This window comes from Parasteatoda tepidariorum, chromosome 6 (assembly GCF_982258835.1).
Source record: "Parasteatoda tepidariorum strain Cologne lab strain chromosome 6, Ptep-v5.0, whole genome shotgun sequence".
NCBI classification, from domain to species: Eukaryota; Metazoa; Arthropoda; class Arachnida; order Araneae; family Theridiidae; genus Parasteatoda; species Parasteatoda tepidariorum.
The window spans coordinates 10016005-10039694 of NC_141760.1; the positions used below are offsets into that span (position 1 = coordinate 10016005).

The window sequence follows — 23690 nt, forward strand, 5'->3', positions numbered from 1 at the left end:
TCACCTCATGATTTATCGAGAAGTGACTATATTTTTATACGGCTGGCTCATTATGTGAAAGTAATTTTTATCTCACCTTTTAAGTAAAGTTCAAACAGTAAGTGTTAAATTCGACCTGAGACTTTCACTCGCTAGTTATAAAGCTACAATTCAAGTATTCATGTTTCAACTACAAAATTTGACGATTCTTACAGTTATACAGCAATGTTTTTTTTCTTCAAAAAAGTGAAATTTAAAAAATGAGTTCAGAATAAATTTTTATACTGTAAATAACAAGTGATTAGTTTGCTTTAAAATTAATCAACAGAAAGAACAACAAATCTCTTTTGTATTTTCGTTGCCACCTTCTTCATTTTTTAACTGTACAACTCCTTCAAACGACTGAAATATCTTTTAGAAAGAGTTTTACAACTTCATTCTTGTCTCTGTCATTCTTGTTTCTTAAAAATTAGATATACAAAATACTTATAAAAAATTAAACTCATATTGATACTGTTGAATACCCGTTGAATACCCGCAATTTGAATACCCGCTCTTCGTACTGAGTGAAGAAAAAGAAAATAATCAATAAATCGGTTATGAACATCACTAGGAAATCATGCACAAAACCTAAAGACATATACCAACACAATCAAGAAGGCTAAAATAATTCCAATTTTTTATTTATTTAATATCGTATTTCGTCTTTCACGATGGCTTTATGTTATTAGATTAAATGAAAAACGTTTTAAGTATTTCACCCCATAAAAATAAACAGTATTCATTTGGAATGATACTGTTGCTCGAAGTTACTCGCGAATTTACCAAAATCAAACAAATTTCTCTCTTTTGAGTGACCGTAAAAAACCTTTTTATCCCATATTTACATTAAAACTGTGCTATATTTATGCACAACTGTACTATATTTAAAACTGTACTATAGTGTATTTAGAACCTATTAAAACTGCACCAATTATCATTATAACTGTTTTGCGTATTACCCAAACTAAAATATCATTGGCGTCAATAATAGTATGGTTATTTATTACGTTTATCCTTAGAACAACATCACCATTAATTTCGCTTTTTAGTGTATCGTTTACATTTTCATTTCACTTAGTAACTGTTAAAAAAGCTAACTAATCATCACTGGCGTTAATAACAGTATGATAATTTTTTGCGATCCACTAAGATTTGTCCATTAACTTTGCTTTTTAGTTAATGTTTTTTTTTTTTAAATTTCAATTAGAATTTAGTACCACAACGACATCATTGGCGTCAATAGGAATAGGAGTTTTTTATGCATCTTCTAAATTACTTGTACTATTTCTCCACTAATTTTGCTTTATAGTGCATAGCTTCTTCTTTCTTTTTTTTTCGTTCAAATAGTGCTCAGTAAAAATTAATCTAGCTATAATTAAACGAAAGCAATAAACCGTGTAGTAAAAAGTAAAACTGCTTGAGAAATCTTAAAGAAATAATCTTAGAGAAGAACTCGCCACTCATATAAATTAGACTGTAGAAGATTTTTTAAAAAATATTTTTGCTAGCTTATGGTTGCCAGCTTATGACTCTCAATAATAAGAAAAAAGAGTTTTTTGCACGACGTTTAAATCTAACTATTTTTAATGTCTGTTAAACTCAATTATTAACATAAATATGTGGTCATAAAAGGACTGCTTCACAAAGTTGGTATTTCGAAAGTTATATGATACCACGTGTTTATTTTGTTCATAGTTATGCTATATAAAGGTGACTCAATAAAACTAAATAATTTGAAATCTACGGTTTTTGAAAGAAGGAAAAAAAAATATGTACTAAAAAGCAAAATTAATGGATGTACCAATTCGTTTAGAAGAAGCGTAAAAATTTGTCATACTACACTATCTACCTATAAGTATTTGGACACCGATGCAATTGACTATATCTGCGGTCCTGAGATACGCCACGCCCTCCGCTGGTATATATCGTGTAGGGAACAACATCGGCATTAGTCCCATGCAAGATGCCTACTGCACTCTTTTGGATGACAATGTGCTTCCTACGTTGCGGCAGTTTTACGGGATGGACCCCTGTTACTTCCAGGACGACAATGCCAGTTGTCATGTTGCGAGGGTCACCAAGGCTTGGTATGGTGACAATGGGGTAAAGTGAATGGGCTGGCCTGCCCAGAGCCCAGACCTGAACCCTATCGAGAACCTCTGGGACGAGTTGGATCGCCGAATTAAGGGGTGTACTACCCGTCCAAAATCGTTGAAGGAACTTACATGTCTTCTCCAAGCCGAGTGGAAAAAAATGCCACTAGCCGTCACACAAGGACTTGTGGAAAGTATGCCCCGGAGGGTTCACGCTGTAATTGCCTCTCGTGGAGGCTATACCAACTATTGATTATGTATAAAATTTGTTTTTCTTTTCAATCACACGTGTCCAAATACTTATTGGTAGATAGCGTATTATTGATGCCAATAATACTTGATAAATTTGGTAATGAGTAAAATTAACAAAAATTAACGGAAATGGTACAAGTAATTTAGAAAATGCGCAAAAAATCTCCATACTAATATTGGCTCCAATGATGTTTCATTAGTTTTGGTAATAAGTTCTAATCGAAATAAAAAATAATCTGCGTGGTAAAAAGCAAAATTAATGTAAAAAAAAATTATTTTTTTGTCAAAAGGAGTGGTAAAAAATCGTCATACTGTTATGATGTCAGTGATGATTAGTAAGTTCTTTTAATAGTTGCTAATTTAAATAAGAAATGTAAACTATTCTCTAAAAATTTATAAAGAAGCTAATTACTTAGGGATAAATATAAAAAATCATCATACCATTATTGACACCAATATTACTCTCGGTTAAATGGTAATTATAGCAGTTTTAATAGGTACTAAACATGCTAATATAGAGAGAAATAGAATATTTGCTACCTATTAAAACTGCTTCAAAACTGTGCAGTTTTATTATGGATACTGTGGAAAAAAGTTTTTTACGGGCATATTCCGAAAAGGATAAGGAACAGAGAAAATCGCTTGATTGTGATATAATTTTTGACTAGCATGAGTAAGCCTCGAGCAAAACAAATGATACTGAATACAGTTGATCTTCATTTTGATGGGATAAACTATTAAAAGCGTGTTTGGTTTTATTTTATAAAGTAAAGTCTTTGGTAAGGGCAAAAAATAATAATATATAAGAAAATTTGAATTATTTTAGTTTTCTTAATTATATTGGTATATGTTTCTCAGTTTTATGAATGATTTCGTAGTGTTATTCAGTACTGATTTATTGATTGACAACCTTTTTCACCCCGTACGAAGAACGAATATTCTGTATGTATTATATAAAACAGATGTGGTATATTACATGAACTAAATGTATTACAAATTTTTTTGAACACTAAATTACATAAATTCGACAATTCATAGTTTGACAAAAGGTTATCGTTTATTTGTAACTCGACCTGCCCTATTTAAGAGCATACGAGTGTAGATACATAAAAGATGTATTAAACATACATAAAACACCAGAAATTATATCAGCAACAATTATTTTAAAATCACAGATGTCAGTGGCAACAGCTCGACAGAAAAAGTACAACATCACAAGTAACAACACCAAAAAGGTATAACATCAATGACATCTGCTAAAATTGAGCCATTATAGAATTAAAAGTAAAAGGTATTTGGGCCATCAGGCCCTTATGACTTTATGGTTAAAAATAGGTCAACAGACCCTTATTACTTTATAGCTTAAGATAAGGTCAACAGACCCTTATATTTAAAACAAACCGTGGCTCAAAAGTTAAAACCAACCTGCACAAGATCATCCCCAAGTTTGTCGACAATTGTGGTGTCTCTACAATACAAAGCATATGATTGATCATTTATAAGATGAGCTAAAGACTCAAACAAATCAACATGGCCACGCAGGGCCAGTAGAGATGGTCAATCAAAACGTCACCATTAATACATCGTACACTTTACACAGATGATCCAGCAGTTAAAATCAAAACCCAATACGGGCCCTCACACAATTAAAAAAATCAAAAGAATACAAAGCATAAAAAATATAAAATCTCAAGAAGGAAAAATTAAAAATAGTCTCAAAGTTTAAAAGTAACATTATGACATTACACATTAAAACAATGGAATAAGTAGCTACAATCATGACCCAAAACCGGGCCAAAACATGATTAAAAAACCCAATATTTAAAATTTAGAATCAGAGAAAGGTTAAAAGCCCAGGAACAACCACGGTTATATTAAGCATTAGCGGTTATATTGACAAAAGGTTATATTAAACATTAGCGTGAAATTATATTCTAAGAGTATTTAAAATTAGCTCTAAAAAAACTTTTTCAACCAAATCAGATTATTTTAAACAATATATATTTATGAAAGCAAAACTATCGCCGTTGCGTACTTTAAATTTTTTGAAAAATTCCTTACTTTGCGTATAAGAAAAAGCTATTTTGTAATAGAAATATTTCATGAAAACTTAAAAAAATACTTAAATGCTTGGAAAATTATTTTAGGGTAAATGAGCAAGTTTAAAGTATTTACTATAATCTATTTTTTTTTAAAAAATAATAATAGGTTACTTTTTTGCATCAAACTTATCAAAGCGTGCATTAAAACACTAAATTACTTTTTCTAATACTTTTTGCACAGTAAAATATTAGTTATCTGATTCTGTTCTTAAGGATATTATTTAAAAAAAATCTTCTTCTTCAATGGCATGCAGACCCAGGGTGGGCTATGGCCTTCCTCAGAAGCAAGTTCCAAGCTGCCCGCTTCTTGGATAGACTCGTCCAGTTTATAAATTTAAAAACTCTAAAAAAAATTTCTATGGAGTCGATCCACCGGATTTTTGATCTTCCCCTTTTTCGAGCTCCTAATGGTTTTGCGTCGAAGATCTTTTTGATGGCCGGGTTATCATTTATTCTAATCAGGTGCCCTGCCCTCTTTAGTCTTTAAACTGATAGAAATTTTATTATGTCCGACTCTTTGTAGATCCTATAAAGTTCTGAATACGTTCTTTTTCTCCAACTGTCATTACACTTTACACCTCCTAAAATGCTAATAATATTAAATAACTGGCCTATTTTAATCCTATGATCCTATTTTTATTTGTAAACATCTATAAAGTTTTTTTTTTTTCTTTCTTGGCGTGACATTGGCTCAGCTAATGTCATGAATGCGAGGCCGTGGTGGTTCAGGGAGTTCGCCTTCCAATGAGGTGAACCGAATTCCAGCAATGACTGTTCGATACTAATACCCATGAAAACCATGTGATGCTTTCGTGGTTTTCATCTCCATGTAACGCAAATGCAGGTTAATTCCATTTAAAAAACCTCCACGAAAGGTAAAATTTCTCCTATTACTTGATGCAGAACTTCAAGATTGGGTTCAAAATTAGCAAATTTTAGGCAGATGGTGCTTTTCTTGCTTTTCAGTGGCGCAATCTACGGCCAAGAATTCGTCTTCAGCCACACACACGTCACACCCGTTTATAGGGTGGACCCATTCATACATCAATTCATTCAGCCACAGATCGTAATTTTTTACCTGGAACAGGGAACGATCGATCTCCAATCCAGTGCCCCCAGAGGTGTTGATTTATTATGGGAACATTGAGGACTTTGCGACTCGACAGATTTATCGTTCATAAGTCACCATTTACTACACGGGGAGTTCGGCGGGCGGGATTCGAACCCACGAACTCTCGTACATGGGCCCAGCACCTTACCGACCAGGTTATCCCGGCCCATAAATAATCATAAATGACCCGAATGGTTAAAAAAATTACTTTTGATGTACTTATACAAAACATTTGCTATAATAAAATCTTAAATTCTGTTACTAAACAGAATTATGTATTTACTGTAAAATTTTTACTACGAATCGAACTGTAAGTTTATTGTCAGAGCTTAAATTTAGATCTGTGTTATACTCACGTGTATAAAATGTTATAATTATTATAATTTATTACAATTTGCACCAATTTTAGAACTCTCCATTAAGAAGAAAATTATTTTACAATAAAAATAATCCTTCGTTTGGTCAAAAAGAAAACTTATTTGCTCAAACATTGCTATAAATTTAATAGATTCTCACAGTTTTGAAATAATATTAAAAGAATTTGCATAAAGAGAAAGTAAAGGTAAAACTGAAAGCTAAACTATTAAAAGATAAAACTATAAGATTAACAGTAACAATACGATTAGATAACATTCTCAAATTTTTGTTTATTAAGAAACCAATAACAAGATTGAGATATATGAATCAATTGTTTATATGATCTTTATTTCTTTATCACATATCAAAGGATAATTTTTTTCAAAGCTTACAGTTTGTCAAACTGCATTTTAAAATGAAAAATAATATATTATTATCACTGCTAAATACTTTTCTCCAATAACTGTAATTGCAAAATGTTTTCCCCCACAACTGATTGCATAAAAATTACATTATTATAAAAATGGAATGTTATTTAACAATGTACAGACAAAAGGAAAAAAAGAAAAAAGGAAAAGGAAAAAATTATTTATGAATGTCATTGTAAATGACCGAAATCAAGAGAATGTCGACTTTCACCGGTGAATGTCAACACTCACATGGTCGCTTTTGCGAATGTCAGAAGTATTTTTTATATCCAATTTGATATTAATTTGTTCGTTGATATTATTACATTTATTTGATATTTTAATATCTGCTGAAGAAAGATTAAGAGAAACATCAGTGTTCGGAGTACCAATTAAATGAATACTGGGCAGTGGTACTTGACGTTAAAAAAACATTGATGTAGGGCATACCGGGCAAATCTATACCGGGCAGGGGCACTGAACCTTATAAAAACATTGCTGTAGGTACGGGCATACAGGACAGTGGTACTTAACTAGACCTAGTATATATTTCGGACATTTACCAAAGTGACTATGTGATTGTCAATATTCAGCGGTGGAAATCAACAACCACCAGATTCGGTCATTCACAGTAACGTAAATATTTATTAATTCTTACTGCGTGTGCAGAAAAAATTATAACGTTAGAATTATTTAATATGAACTCCACCCTCAAGTAAATAATTCTAATATTATTAAAAAAAAATTTGTTAAAAAAAATTCATTGTTAAAAAACAAGTACCTTTTTGTTATGAAAAAAAAAAACAAGTTTAAAAAAAGGAGCATATTGCCTCTCTTAGTAAGTTAAACTTTGCTCTTAGAAAGTAAGGGAAAACGTAGAAGTTTAAATATCGTTACTGCTTATTTTAATCTCCAAAGGCCAAATATCTTCATTCCAAGTAACTTCAGCTGCCTCAGAAGAAGAAACAGAAATAAGAAATGATTTTCCAGCTACACAAGTGCAAACAAAATACTAGCATTCCTTTTATTCGTGTTTCTTCAACGAATGCTGTTTATAAACATTTTGGAGTCGGAGGAAAACAAAACTAAATTATTGCTTTTGGTATAATAGAAAACCGATCACTTCCCATAACTTAACTTACTGGCATCAAAGCCTTATAAAATAGCGATTTTTAGATGGAAATACGTTGCTCAGAATAAACTAAACTCATGAATGCGAAAGAAAAATTTTGAGAAAAGAAGAATTATTTTAAATTTAATTAATTCTGTGAGCATTTAATTATTAACTGATATTTTAGTTAATGCTTTTAATTTATAACCGTGAAACGTTTGCTCAACCAAAAGAAAGCTTCTTTCTCGATATAAGTTATTTAATCCAAAATTATAACTTTAATTTTATTAATTTTGATAATATTATCACTTTTATTGTTTGATTAAAATAATAAGCGAGGTAAATTTTAAATCTCCTTGGACCAAATATAATTTTGCACCAGAGTTTATAAATTTTATGATAAAAATATCATTTTATGCAATGGTAAGAATTAAAATACATCCGTTTAAGAAGTTTATTCACATTTTAAGTATAGAAAATGTAATATATTCTATGATTAAAGAATATATAGTTGAATGCAATTCAATTATTTTGTACAATTATAGAAAATGCGAAGTAATTTAAAAATGAAGAACGCATTCAAGAATGCTTAAGTATTCTAAAAAAACATTGAAATACATCTTTTAAATACGCTGCTGAGAATTCAGAAACTTCAAAAGCTCTATAAAGAGTACGGCACATTTCAATAGTCTAGATGCATGAACTATTGAAAGAATTTTGCGTAAACTATTGAAACATTTAGAATACAATACCATTTAAACAAGCGTGGAATTTATTTACAATGGATAAAAAAAAAACATTATTATAAGGATCAAAATAAGCATTATAACTTTTCCCCATTATGTAACCAACTGCAACGTGGTCTAACTCGTTCCTTTTTTTTCCATCTAGCTTGTAGTGTTGGGCAAAAAGAATAATCTAAGTGATTCAAATCAATAGAATCAGTTCACTCTGATGATTCGATTCACTCAATCAATTCAGTGATTCGAATCGAATCAATACCCAACTCTACTGGGTTGCGAAAAGAAATTTTTTCTATGTCATTGCCATGTCAATAGATATGGTCAAGCCTTCTCATCTGCTGAATTTTAATTACTTTCACTACATTTGTTGGCTAAAATTGCTGTATAACTCAGAGTTGTATCTTATTCTTTATACATCGTCTTCTTTTAACGTACCAAAAAATTTTTACCAAAATCTTTCATTCGAATGTAAGTAAATATATTTTCTTCCGATTAATTCACGATCCAGCACTCGCTTCCATAAGACATAAGTACATTGAAAGTACTTCCATACAGTAAAAGTCTGTTGAAACGATAATTCATAACAGCAAGGGAAATTATCTGTCACAATAAGCCAATACGAATGCTTAATGTTGAAGTAACAATAAAAAGATTAAAAAATGAAATGGACATATTTATCTTTTTTTTTCTTCTTTATTTTATACAACTATTACTCTGTATTCTATTAGTTAACAATTCTGTACATTGCTTACTTCTTTGTACTCAAATATTAGAATTGCGTAGGTCAATCCCTTTTGAAAAGCAGATATGTTTCAACAGCAATCAATCTTGCAAGTTTATATGCTTTAATTTTCGAAACATTTATTTGAAATGGAAAAATGAAATGCTATGCTTTTTAACATTTTTGATAACAGTGAATGTTTTACATAGTAAGCTGTCATGAAGGGAAATAAGGAAGCAGGATAGATATGTCGTCGATGAAATGCACATTTTTGAAGTGCTTAATAGGAATCCTAGAGATAAAGAACTAATCTTTTAAAAGGAGGAGAGAAATTTATTAGAAAAGTTGGTGATCGCGCACACATTGTTTTTATAAAAATGTGTGGTGTTAAGATTGCAAGACGGAAACTATGTTCCTGTTTCTGTATTGATACCAAAAATAAATAAAAATGTTTTCCATTTAAATCTTTTTCATATAATATTGCTCACTTAAAGAGCAAAAGAAAAACGTATTTTCCGGAAAAATAATTTTATCGCAATAGCGGATGGCTAGTCCTTTTTAACTCATCTTTGACACACAATTTTTAATGTCAGAATTTTGACAAGTGACCTGGAAATTTGTTGTAATAGCGTGCTATGCTTCCCGTACTATGCTGTAGTCGTTATATCGGGCTTTTACAGTATTTCGAATTGAAATGTTCTCTCAATCCAAAATAGCAACTATTAGCCACGATTACTGTATTGTTAATTTACTTACCACTTTATTGAAATGTTTCTAAATGTTTTATTATGTCAAAAAAATTTCGATAGTTTAAAAACACTTAAATATGTACTAATTCTTATTTTGTTTCGAATGATGTAAGCAACTCTTGGATTTAAATAGTCCCGACGGAGAGCTAGAAGAAAGAAGAAAAAACAAACGCTTAACAGTAGAATACTATTTTAATTTGTTCGTGACACACTGTCGGCATTCTAAAAGAATGACTTAAAAAATGCATAAAGCAACCGCCTTTTCGAATATTTTTTTTTTCAATCAACTTGCGTATCTTTTTTCCTTTTGTAATCTCACTGGATAAAAGGATGCATTTTACACCTGCCAGAAAACTATCCCTCTCAACCGAGTAGCTATTACAAAACGTCTCTTCTTGAAGTTTATTTGGAAAGATACCAATTATTGACGCATTGCATTTAAAGTTAATGATGTTGGATTTTTTTTTAATAATTCGTTAACTCCTGAATATTCGTGGATGGATTCGACGCGTTGCCCATAGGCTTCCGCTGTTCAACACAGCTTGTAAAATAAATGAAAATGTATATGGTACTTGAATTTTTAGGCCATCATTTGTTGACATATTTTTGTTTATGTAGAAATGTGAGTGATGATGAATATTTTAATGAGTCATTTTAGTGTGTTTGACAATTTCAAAGTTAATGAATAATATAAAGATTGTAAATAGTTTGGTTCTTGCAGAAATGTGAGTGATGCTGATCTTTTAGTAAGATAACTTAATGAGTTTTATAATTTTTCACTAAATGAAGTTTTTAAATATTTGATTGACAACACCCACCATTTTAATTTTTATTTTAAAATGCTTAAAGTATAGGAACACTCTATTTTCTTTCCCTGTTCTCTTGTCTTTTGAGGCGTATTTTCGAGCAAAAGTCGGTCTTCGAATTCTTGGACGTCCAAAACCAGATGCGCCTTTGGCGTCAACGTTTTCATCTTTAAACTTAGCCTACCCATTTATAAAATCTATAAAACGTTTGGCTCTATAAAATCTCCGCTATAGAACACTCTCCACACACAGCACAAATGTCACGAACAGCTTTCGTGATCGCAAAACCTTGAATATGCCAAAAGAAAGGCTTTTTAATCCGTTTTAATGATCTGAAAATTAATCTAAATTAATTCGAACAAAAAATAGATTAAGATGGAGTGAAATATTCTCTTCCCACTGCTCTAAAACTATGTGCCAAAAATATTTAATGACGTGCACGAAAATTAAAAAAAAAATGCGAGAACCAAGTTAATAAATGGAGAAAATGAATCTATTTCATAAATACAATATCTTTTCTATGAACGATGCGATAGTTAGTTCCGTCATGATTACAAATTGTGGAAATTGAGAATCCTCAATTTATTTAAGTTATTATTAAATGCTGAATAAAACAAAATCACAATTTTCCGAGAAAATTAGTTTTTTTGAAATAGTTTCATATAGCATATCATGCGATAATTCGTTTCCTATTTCAAATATATTTTATCCGAATATTTTTTTAATTGTTTTTTTTTCTTTTTAACTTGATAACACTCTTTAACGTAAAATTTTATTTATGGCATGCATTTCATTTATCGTTGCAGTATGAGGATAAAATAATTGTCTGACAAGAACAGAATCAGTAAAGATATGTATATTTATTTCTATTCCTAAAGTCATGGATAAATGAAATGATAAATGGTATGTTTTGAAGAACCAGTATAGGGTTATGTTTTACGGAGAAAATGACCGTGACATCAAAGAACTATAAATATTGAAAGGACAATCGAAAGGTCAGACGATTACATAAAAACACACTCCATCTATTCTTCTAAAATGATTTGTGGATTTATAAATTCAATCATTCTCGATTCATCAGTCAAGAAAAAGGTTCTCCACGGATATATTCCCATGCCTTTTGTAAATTTTAAAATAGAATATGTTGTAATCTTTGTTTATATTTGCTTTTAAAAAATTCTATATATTCTCCGTGACAAGTTTTTAATTTATTGTTTCTTGGAATCATATATTGAAATTAGAAGTACATTTTTTAAATAAATTAAAGCTATTTAAATTATTGAAAAAATAATTTTATAAATTCAGAAAATTTAGTATTTCGAGTTTATAAAAAATTTTGTTAAATTTTAAACTGATCTCAATTCTCTAGATGATTTCATATAGTAAAATATGAAATCTTAGTTAACATTTAATTTCAAAAAATGTTATTTAGGCTCCATTAATGACAAGTTTTTAGTTTACTATTTATTAAACCGATATTTTTAATTTTTATTTCATTACCTGAACAGCCGATAAAATTTTTGAGTTTAGGAATACTAATGTTCAACTCCATAGCCTTGTAATTTTGAACCCAATTCAGAAGACAAGGGTCCAAGTATTAGGAGAAATTTGTCTTCGTCGAGGACTCTTTGATAGAACTAGCACGCATTTGCGCTACATGGAGTGGAAAACCACTAAAACAATCCACGATTAGCCTAAAGGCAAGGGGACTCGTCTAGCACTGTGGATATTTTACGTCAGCACTGTGATTGGTGCGAACCGGGAGAGAAAATCGTATCTACCAACAGTCGCTGGGATTCGAAATCGATTTACCTCAATGGGAGGCTAGGAAATTTACTACCATTAAAAAAAGGAAAATCTTAATTCTAAAATGAATATATAATAGAATGTGTAATCTTTGTTTATACTTTCATAAAAGGTTATCTACACTCAATTGCAGAAAATTTTTTAATTTAATTTTTTAATATTATATCAAAATTTGAAGCATAATTTTTTAATTAAATTAAAAATTTAAGGAAAATAAAGGTATCAAAAGGTATTAGTATAAAGTTATGGATATTTTTATTAAACATTAAAGAAAATCTTTATTTTCAGAGAAAAATGTTATTTTTTAAAAAGTGAACTCTTATGTCTGAAACATGAAAATTTCATTTTATTAAGAGTGATTTTATACAATTAATGTTATAAGATTATATAATTCTATTTTAAAGGTACATAAAATATTTACTATCTGATTTTTATAAAGAGTTTTAATTATTAAATTTAGAGTTTCGGGGTAGCAATAGAATTTCCATACGCGTTTTTACAATTTGTTTCAATATTGATAAACTATAAATATAAAAATAAGTTTTTTTATTTGTAATTTGGTTATAGTTTAACAAGTAATAAAATAAACTAATTGCAGGAGTTCAAGGTTTTTTAATTCATGAGTTTATCAGAAATTTATTTTATGTTTGCAGTTAGATAATATTTTAGAGAAATGTTCGTTTTAAGAGAGGAATAAAAATAGTCTTTAACTCTTTGTTCAGTGAATTAATATAAATTTGGATTTCTATCAATTCATAGCCATTAAATTTTTAGTTTCAAATATCCTTAAAATCATTAAATTAATCATCGTTTTACTGTTAATTTTTACTAAAGTAAGTATTCGTTAATTTAATATCTTTCTTTTAAATATGAATTAGTTAGATTTTAATTTAAAGTTCAGGATAAAATTCAATTTTAAGTTAATTAGATTTAATTCAATTTTGGTTCTTACTTAAACTCAAATAATCAAATTCTTATTTATTGAATAACACTCTAATTTATCATATTCCTGCATGCAATTTATTTAAGTTTTTAAATGCGTAATAAGTATAATCAATAATCAAACTAAGTAAGTTCTAAAATACGTAAGTCCTAATTTATATAATAAGAGGTGCAAAATTCAAGATTATGCAGTAACTTTATACTTTTTCGAGAAAATGTATAATCAATTAAAATAGGAATAAATAAAAATTAATTTATAATGTTTATGAGTTTTACAATGTTTTAACTTGAGCAAAAAGTTTTATTGTTTACTATATTTGAATTCTAGTTGCTTTTTTAAAAATGAGCAAATGGATCGTTGATTTAAAATCAGCAAGTGATATTTTTCGTTACCTGCCAGTCACGTGTTCACGTAATGCAATTTTGTTTTCACCCAATCAACTTTCTTAATAAGTTTTGACACTTATCCAAAATCCTATTCTTTTTATGAATCTTCTCATCTAAAGTGCAAACTATTTTACTTCTCCATAACGTCATTTATTTATCCCTCATAAAGCAAGTCTGTATCGCTTTTGTTAAGTCTGGTGGAAGTCTGGATAGAAGGAATTTGATTTAATCTCTCTGAAAGGTGCAATTAAGTCTACTTTATTGCATCCTAAACCAAAGTCGCCTACACTTTAACGTCACTGCTTCTCCTTTATTTAGATTTTTATCATCTAAATACTCTCCCGACTCTCTCAAGAATTATTCTCTCATATTGAAGAGAGAAGGAAGTTAAATATAGAATCTCTCCTTTTCCCCTGACTACTTCTGCGCCCTCTATCGGCCCGTGGTGTTGTCTCGCAAACCTATTTTTCAAGATCAAACCATTGCAGTGAAGGACGCTGAAGGTCGGATCATACATTCGCTCTGCACCTTTGTGAAATGCTCTACGTGAAATGCTGGTGATTCCTCGATGTTGAAGGGCAAAAACTTCACTGACGAGGCTGCCTGTAGTTTAAGCAGCTGCCGAACAAAAGCGGAAACTCTGGCTCGGTCAGCAAATAGCCGGATATGGCCTAACACGTGGGGAATGGTCGTCGATGGTGAAGCCGTTTCAAATGGATTACGAGAGCAGGAGGATGAAGAATTTTTCGATGCTTCTCCATCCCCCGTGGAAGAGGATAGATGCGATCGTCGGGATGACAGTTCGGCAGCTACCGTGGCAGGTAGGGCGAAATTGTTCGAATTACTTCAACAGCACGCGGTGGATGACGTAACCGATGTTTTTTATGACGTCAGCGAGAATGTTGAAGTGACTGATTCCATTGGTGAAAATCGAGAGGCAGTTTCGAATGTAAATCATCAATCGAATGAAAAAGATGCTTTCGATGAAGCATGTGACTATAAAACACACGAGCAGTTTACAGACAAGGGCGATATTGTTTTTGAAAACCAATATGAAAATATTCTATCTAAAAGTTTAGATAAACTCACAATGAAGGATTTACAAAGTACCGACATTAGTGAAAATGTATGTGATATTTCAGACAACATTTCAGTAAATAGTATACCTGAACCTGCTATTTTTAGTGGCAGTATAAACAGCGAAAATCATATATTACATAATTTAAATAATTCCTCTTTTGATTATAATTGTTCGGATAATATTCTCTTGGATTCATGCGCCAGGGAAAATACTTCAGATGATAATTTATTCTCTCAAGAAAAACAATTATCTTTGACAAATGGACACGATGATGATGATGTAAATAAAGTTTGCGAGTCCAATGGTGCTGACCAAAATGATTTTGACTCAAGCGAAGCTCATGATTTAGTGAGCACACAATCCCCTAAAGCACCGCATTCATCGCCCATTCAAATTCTTGAAGAAAGCAGCTCACCTGTACTTTCTCCTGTACAAGATGAACTCACGATTCCAAAACCCACCGATCCACTCAGACTCGAAGTTTTCGGTGAATTTCGTCCTATCATCTCCCGAAGTACTTCTCTAAAAACTGGTAAAACTCCTCCTGGCACACCAGGACGTAAGAAAATTGTCCGTTTTGCTGACGTACTTGGTCTGGACTTGGAGGATGTCCGCCACATAATTAGCGGAGATTTGCCTAATGTCCCGCCATCTGCCTATAATGATTTGGTGCTAGCTGAAGAGGAAAAACCTGATCGACCACCTTCGACCATAGAACTGAAAAACAGACAGCAGGGAGTTTGGGAAACTATTCAATCCGCAACAGGCCCGAATGTCCTTTTTCCTACATTTCCCATTCCCGGACAACAACCGGACTTCCATGACAGACTGCAAACTCAGGGTATATGCCTGGAATCTGTGGTCATATCAGACTTCAGTGTCCAGTGTACGTGCAGAGTGATGAATTGGGGATTTAGCAAAAAAGTTCGAGCCAGGTACACCGTCAACAAGTGGATGACTTCAAACGATATTGAAGCTTCATACGTCCCAGGCTCCATGCAACATAACACTGACAGCTTCACTTTTAGTATATTTTTGCCACCAATGTACAACAGTGTAGAATTTGCGTTATGCTATACAGTGAATGGTAAAGAATATTGGGATAATAATAGAGGAACAAATTATAATCTTAGTTGCCATGGGAATTCTAACACCATCCAAGCTTCCACACCTAGTAGTCCAACATGGGTGCACCAGTTTTGGTAAACTTCGTAAAAATCATTTTTTTTTTCTGAATAATAATTCGAAAAAACTTTTTTTTTACTTAAGTTGTAATTTTAAAGATGCTTTTTAACCACTTAAAAAGTGAATTTGGATACAAAAGCAAAATGAAGTCACTTTTTAAACTGACTGAAGATGTAAGTATACCTTCATACTATTTCGTGTCTTGAACTTGAGCATTATTTAACGGAATGGCCTTTATTGTAGACATAGATGTTGATGTAGGTATATTTTATTTTTCAAGCAATTCAGAAAGCATTGGATATAAAAACAAATCAAGTTCATAAAAGAGGTTGAAAGACAAAGGTTTTTTTTTTTTAAATTTTTGATTTATTATTATTTTTTTAATTAATTGACGAAATCCTAAAACAGAATAATCCGTGAAGTTTAATTTCCATGAGTTAAAGTAAGGAAACTTTTTTTTCTATTTCATCATTTTAGATTAGATTATCTTTCTATTTTATTGTCATAGGATGATCTAAGCAGGGTTTTATATCCAAAGCTCCATATAATGTGTGCTAGAAAAATGTGTATCGTCGTTAATAGACGAATGAATTAGTGTTATTTATTAACTATGTTGAACTATGAATATGTATAGTCTTCCCAAGGCGATAAACAAATCACTAAAACTCAATATAATTTTCTTTTTAAATCTAAACTAATTTTGTCAATGGGAAGAATTTTATCATTGTTGTGTATATTTGCTCTTATATATTTATTAAATTCCTTTTTTGATTTCTGATCATAATTTTGAGAACGAATTAAATGGCACGAAATGCGATATATGTACGTACGTTTTAGACGTACATTAGTACGTACACAACAATTTTGTTTCCACCAATGCAGTATATTGTTTAACAGTATTTACGCATGTATGATGTTAAAAAGTTTGTGATTATTTTTAGCAGTATTATTGTTTTTAAAGTTATTTCACGTGGTAGTTTGTTTTAGACTAGTGAGATGTCATTATTATGTAAATAGAAAATATTTATAATAATTATGTTTCTTATATTAACATAGTAAAAATATCATTATGATAACAGAATTATAATATTTATAACTATATTTAGAAAAATTATTCAATTTTGAAACGTTCAACTAAACTTTGAAGTGCTATTAACGTCAATAAATTGATAACTTATATTTAAATGAACATCATGATTATTCATAAATATGAACTAATTTTATAACTTTAACGAAGAAAATAAAAACAATTGTTTTAATAATAAAATATATTTATAGCATCATTTCTTTATGAATAAACTGTAATATTGAAAATATTTTTTAGTTAAATTTAAGTTTCCTAAAATTCCAAACTGTTTAAAACATCAGAATAATCAATTTTTTCTAAAGTTTAAATTAGAAAGTAATTTTTTATATTAAGGAATAATATTGAAAAAATATGCTTCAAATTTTAAAATATAATTGTTTAGTTTTTCATAAATGTTTAATTTTTTTTAAATTCCAATCAATCAATATTTTAGAAATCAATTTTTAATCAATTATTAAGTATAAAAAACTATAAATTGATAAGTACAAAGTAATTCGTTTTTTTGTAATTGTTGAGAATAAATGTTTTAAAAATGAAATAAGTATTTTAGCATGGAATATTATTTCATAATATTTTAAAGTGTAAATTGAAGAGTCAAAAATAAATTCTTATTAGTTATTAAATTTAATTTTAAATTTTTCAGTTGTAAAGCTTAAAAAATATTGTAGTAAATCTTAAAAAATATTGTAGTAAATCTTAAAAAATTTACTTGAAAGTAGTGGTTTAATTATAAAATGAAGTATTATTTTGAAGTACAAATCAAAAGATTGGAAATTTAATTTGTTAGCTAATTTAAGAGCTTGATGTAGAATGTACTTGTTTGATAATTGTATGGTGGCATGAAATGAAATTCAAAATTTTTATCAATATTTTTGTAAGTGATACAAATTTTTCTAAAAGTATTTACTACAAACAAAGTAACTACGTAAAACTAACACTAAACTATTTTTAAGAGATAGTTTTTAGTAAATAGTCCATGTAAGTGCCATATTTTAGAGTTGAAAGTTATATTTTTAGTTTTAGTTGGATGTTGGAAGTTATTTTTAGAAAAAATGAATTTTGTTGTGTTAAGAAACAGATAGCTTGTTTTGAGAAATATGTGTATATTCAATTTGAATTTAAACTTACATATTCCTTTCAAATGATACTTTCTCAAGAACATTACAACAGGAATATTTAACTATTTCTCCATTTTCTCTTCCTTGAATGTGAACTGAATTAGAAAAAAAATCTTAACATTTTAAATAATTTTTTCCAAAAACAAAGTCTAAGTGGATATTATATTGTGTTGTTCATTTAATTAAAAATCTCAAATAAATTTGGAAATTGTAATATCTGCTATAATAACAACATTTTACTTTTCGAGATATATTGATTTACCAAAAAAGACATCAAACTCCTACAGTAATTTATCAACTTGCACTTATCCTCATATCATTATTATATGTATAAACCAGGAAATTTAATACTACCATTTTAAAATTGTTTTATAACATTTTTAAATATATCCTGATATGGTGTTTTTGCACAAACTATAAAAACATATCATAAAATTCATTCTGTGAACTTAAAAACTAATTTAAATATTTAATTTTTAAAGCTTAGTAATTTATCAATAATAACGAATTACTTATTATTTAATATGAAGTAAAGAATTAATACATTACAAAATATACATGCTATAAACATTTATTTATGCTTCTGAATTTATGTTATTATTGTTTTAATGCTTTTGATTTTATGTTCTGTTCTAATGCTATTTTAAATTTCAAACAATTAAACTTATTTTCTTTTAAGAATTTCTTACAACATAAAACCATATATTAAACTATACTCAAACTAACTGAGTGGAGTTTTTTTTGTGTTATTTGCATTTATTTAGTTATAAATACGAGTACAAAGCATTTAATATATTTTGAGTTACAGAATTTCTTCATTTCGGATTATTTAGAGACATTTCAGTTTTGATTCCTTCCCCTAAAAGAAGAAAAAAGTATTGCTATATCCTTCTTATATTTATAAATAAAAACTTGATTAAATTTTTCTAATTTCCATTCATGTTTAAAACGTTTTACCGAAAATTTTTAAATTTCCATCCATATTTAAAGTTGAAGATGAATAACTTCTCAATAAAATATTTGACAACCGCTTTGTAAATGAAAGCTTTGTAATGCGAATTATTTTATAGCATTTATTAAATTAGATTAAAAAGTGTTTTATTAATATTTGTAAGCAAGTTATGAAAATTACTTGATATTGAAGTGTGTAATATAAACTTATATATAAGATAAATGATTTTGAATTAAATATGTGACTTATTTATCAAAAACAAATAAATAAATAACCTATATACGAGAAAATATTTCAATATTCAATAATATGCTTCAATATTAAGTAACCAAAATGCCAATTTCAACGAAGATAGTTTTAAGGAAATATAATAATATAGTGCTCTATTACTAAGTAAATCAAGTTAAAACAAAATAATATCCCCATTTCAAAACAAGTTCGTCAACAGCATTTTAAAAAAAATAATAGTTAATATTTCATAAAATAACTATTTGCGATTTAATTGAATGTTGCTTAAAAGAATTTTATTACAACTAGGAGGCTTCGCCCCCTGCTTGCTGGCGCTCGCCAACCCCCAGAACTGCTTTCGCAGTTCATTTCGGATTGCTTCGCAATCCGATGCTCGCTTTGCTCGCTCATTGGATACGTTCTTAACGTCTAGCTTTTGTATACTTTCTTGAACACTGAAATTCCAAAAACTTTTCACTGTAGAAAATTCTAAACCTGTGCATTTCAATATAAATTTGAAATTGCAAACAGTTCACAGATTCTTCTTAATCACACTATTCTAAATTTCAGTTGTTGAGAAAAGTAACTGTTGTAAGTTTGGTTTTAAAGTCTTTCCCACCAGAAGGCTAAAACCATGTATTGTAAAACAATATGAAATAGTACTGAACGCCGGATGTAAAGCATCGGCTTCGATGAAGATACTTTTGTGAGAATTTTTTTGATAATTCGGTGAGAATTCACCCGATTAGACATATGAAGCTCACTACGTGCTCTTGCGCGCCGAAGCCTATCAATTGAAACGTATTAGTGTTTTATATAATATAGATTAGCCATATGATGCTCACTACGTGCTCCTGCGCGCCGAAGCCTATCAATTAAAAATGAAAACTGTTGCCAACGCGAGAAAAGAAATATCATCGGTTTTATTGATACATACGTATTAGCGTTTTATATAATATAGATGTTTATTTTTATCAATTGTAGCCAGATTTAAATAATATCATTATAGTTATAGATTGTTTTATTTGATCCATTTGAGCATATAAAAAAAAAATTAGGAAACTAATTTTAATTCTCTAAAGCAACGATTCCCAATTTTTTCCGGTTTTATTTCCTTTCAAAATGATATATATCTTCTTTTGGGGGACTCGAACTTAATAAATAAAACCCGTTAGTAATTGATTTTGAAGGTTTTTGATTCAATGTTTCATCAATAATAGTCTTAAAATGAGGTTTCATGTCTGACAGTTGAATTAACCGGTTAGGAGCAGCATAAAGTCTAGTTTTGAATTAGTTTTTTGATTGTATGTATGAATTGAAAATGAATAAAATAAACTTAATTATACTTTTTTTAATCTAAATGAAAACGAAAAAAAAACTGTTATAAGCTTTGAGGATGGTTATCAGAAAAATATACTTCTTTATCGGTGAATCTAGCTTTTTATTTTTAATCGAAAAATTTAATTTAAAATGCTTATGCTTTTTATATTTTACTCAATCTATTGTTATAAATTAAAAGATGTATTTTTTACGGCAGTTCTAATTAAATAATTTCATTGAAATAACCAAAATATTTAATAAATAATGTATTTTTGATTGGATTTAAATATAAATTTAAGATTTCTAAATCATCACTGTTAAAAAAAAAATAATAATAATAATAATTTAACTATCGGAGTCCCTGAAATCCCTGATCCATAGGAACCGCTGCTCTCGATCATCAGCACAAGTTGTAAAGTCATCAAATACTAAAATGACTCTTAACATAATAAATTTTTATATTTTTAATGTGCTCATAATGTCAGAAGTTGGAATCATAATTATTTATAAATATTATTGATTAAATTTTTTTCTTTTATCTAAATTCTTCTACTCTTCTAAAATTGTTTAGTTCGCATAATGATATTTGAAAACCAAATATCGTCGCTTTGAAACTAAACCGTTGTAACTCAAAAAAGTCGAAAACTGAGATTTTTGGGTCATTTTGTGTAAAAAAAGTCACCCTTTTAGAAAAACAACCTGTTATCTTTATAGTTCCATAAAATTAATTTAGAGAGCAGATAAATCGTCATCGTATTGCCGCGATTTGCATTAGCGTGGAAAGTTTGAAATCGCTCTACTGAAAAACTTGCTTTTTTGAGTTACCACGGTTTAGTTTCAAAGCGACGATATATGAATAATATAGTGAATAAATTAAAGACTTACAACAAATGAAGTAATAAGAACAATTAATGTGACATATGGCTAAATCGAAGCATTGAAATAATAAATTTACTTAAATGTAAAATTGTATTGCTCAATTAAATTAAATAAATCGTTGAAATTATCAACTAAATTAATAAAAGATCTTATTTTCAAATTATGTAATTCAATTTGTAAATTTAATGAAAATTTGTTATGACCGAAATTTAAAAAGTACCAAAAAAATAAATAAACAGGCTAATGGAAAGTAATAGCTCTATACACAAAATTTTTAAATGAAATATTAAAATGATTAATAGAATTAAATTAAGTTTCAAAATAATAAATAATGAATGAATCAAAGGATGTAATATATTTAATTAAAAACTTAATGGCAAACGAAGCAATATACAGTTTTCTTACTATTAGTTTTGATATTTTTTTGTCCTAAAAAATTATTACTAAAATGCAAAATAAATAGAACTATTTTTAATTTTAAGTGTGACGTTGGTTTTAAATTCTTTTATTATGGTATCATATTTTTGAGGATTAAACATTTTATTACTTCGTTTTTGATTTATAAAGTGATACAATTATTTCAGTAATACAATTTAAATTTTATGCGTATTTTTTTTAATTTTTGTAAAAAAATTTAAAATACTTATAACATTTTAAAAACCTTGCAGTAAAAACATAATCTATCTCTTTTAATTCTGAAATTTTTCTAAGTTTTTTTTCGATCTAAAAAGGAATAGACAAAATAATTTTTTATATGATTTCAGGACTTAAAATATCTGTAAAAAGTTCCAGTCTGATTGGCGATGCATTTCCCGTAGGAAAAAAAAAAACGTCTATTCCCTGTATTCAGAAAAGTAGATGGATCAATTAATTATTGTTCTTTTCCCTTTCGTTATCGGTCGTCTACGCAGCTTAAAATTCTAACAAATAAGCTATTGTTTTATGAAGTCACGTGTCTGTCTCGTTTATTGGAAACGTGATGCAAAAAGGGTCGCGTTTCACCTTCATTTGTTACTAAATCATCCATAAATATTTTTCCTCATATTTTTCATTAATGAAACATAATACATTAAATTCTGGACAGAGAGTAATTTTATTTAAGTTTTAATAACTCTGTTTACTATTTTTCTTTTCTTTTCCAATAAAAAAATGTTTTAGGAAATATATTAAATCAAAATTTTTTAACGATAACGAAAGCTTCCATCCATTGAAAAGGCATTTTTATTGTTCTAACTACTTCCTAATAACAGAAATTTTTTCATTTACTTTTTAAAACACCCATTGTAGCGTGAAAAGAAATTTAAAATTATTTAAAAAAGTAGTTTCCGTCTAAAATTTAATTAAAAAAAATTGCTTTGCAATAATTATATTGAGTTTTTCGTGATAGCCACACATATGTTCTTACAATCTTTTTCAAAAATGAAGTTAAAAATGTTTACTCTAAAAATGATACATATTTAATACTTAAGCTAGGAAAAAAGCCAAAATGCTTTTGAGAAACGAATCACTACTAAGGAAAGCCTGTGTAATAGTTGCGGGAAACAGGCTAGAAGGTGATTTATAAAAAAAACTTCATCAAGCAATAAAACTATTTTTGCTATTTTTAGTTGCCGATTTTCGCCGCAAATCACTACTGCTAGAGTATTTGCTTTCTTCCGATTAAATATTTATAATCCACTGATAATCTACTTCATTTTGGACTAGAATTCTAAAAATATATAGGATGTTCTTAACCACCACTCTTACTGTATATTTTTGGAATCCATGTTTTAAAAAAAAATCAGAAATTAATGAAGAAGTCAGAAATTAATTTTTAATCACGGATGAAATAAAAACATTCTCGAAATCTGACAAATTATAGTAGAAGAAGGTAGATATAATGAACATCAAAACAAGTTAGATGAAACTTGTAGCCGTCTTTAATAATCTACTTTCAACTCCTCTCTGTTTCTTCCGGCAATCATGCAGGTTTTTAAACTTTTAGTTCCGCCTTTCTCAGTTGTGGTTCTTTAGGTTTCAATAACTTTTCTTTTTCTCCTCGCTTAAATATTTTTCTCAGACACCTCGTGAATACTTTTTCGACATCAATTTTTGATGAGGATTTCAAAAATTCGTATTAAATGCTGTCATAACGGAACAATCAATTAAGGTAGCTGATTAATACAAAAACATGGTTTTTAGCAAATCTTTCGAAATTGAGTTTATTATAAATTTAGAATCCCTGTACTCTTA

At 29.0% G+C, this 23690-nt stretch overlaps 1 protein-coding gene across 1 annotated transcript; it reads left to right on the top strand.

The window, feature by feature from the left end:
- The first annotated feature begins 13784 nt into the window (after positions 1-13784).
- LOC107451741 (uncharacterized) lies at positions 13785-18804 on the top strand. Its single transcript, XM_016067937.4, has one exon. The coding sequence runs from the start codon at positions 14177-14179 to the stop codon at positions 15893-15895; it is 1719 nt and encodes a 572-aa protein (XP_015923423.3). The 5' UTR covers positions 13785-14176; the 3' UTR covers positions 15896-18804.
- The last annotated feature ends 4886 nt before the right edge of the window (positions 18805-23690 follow it).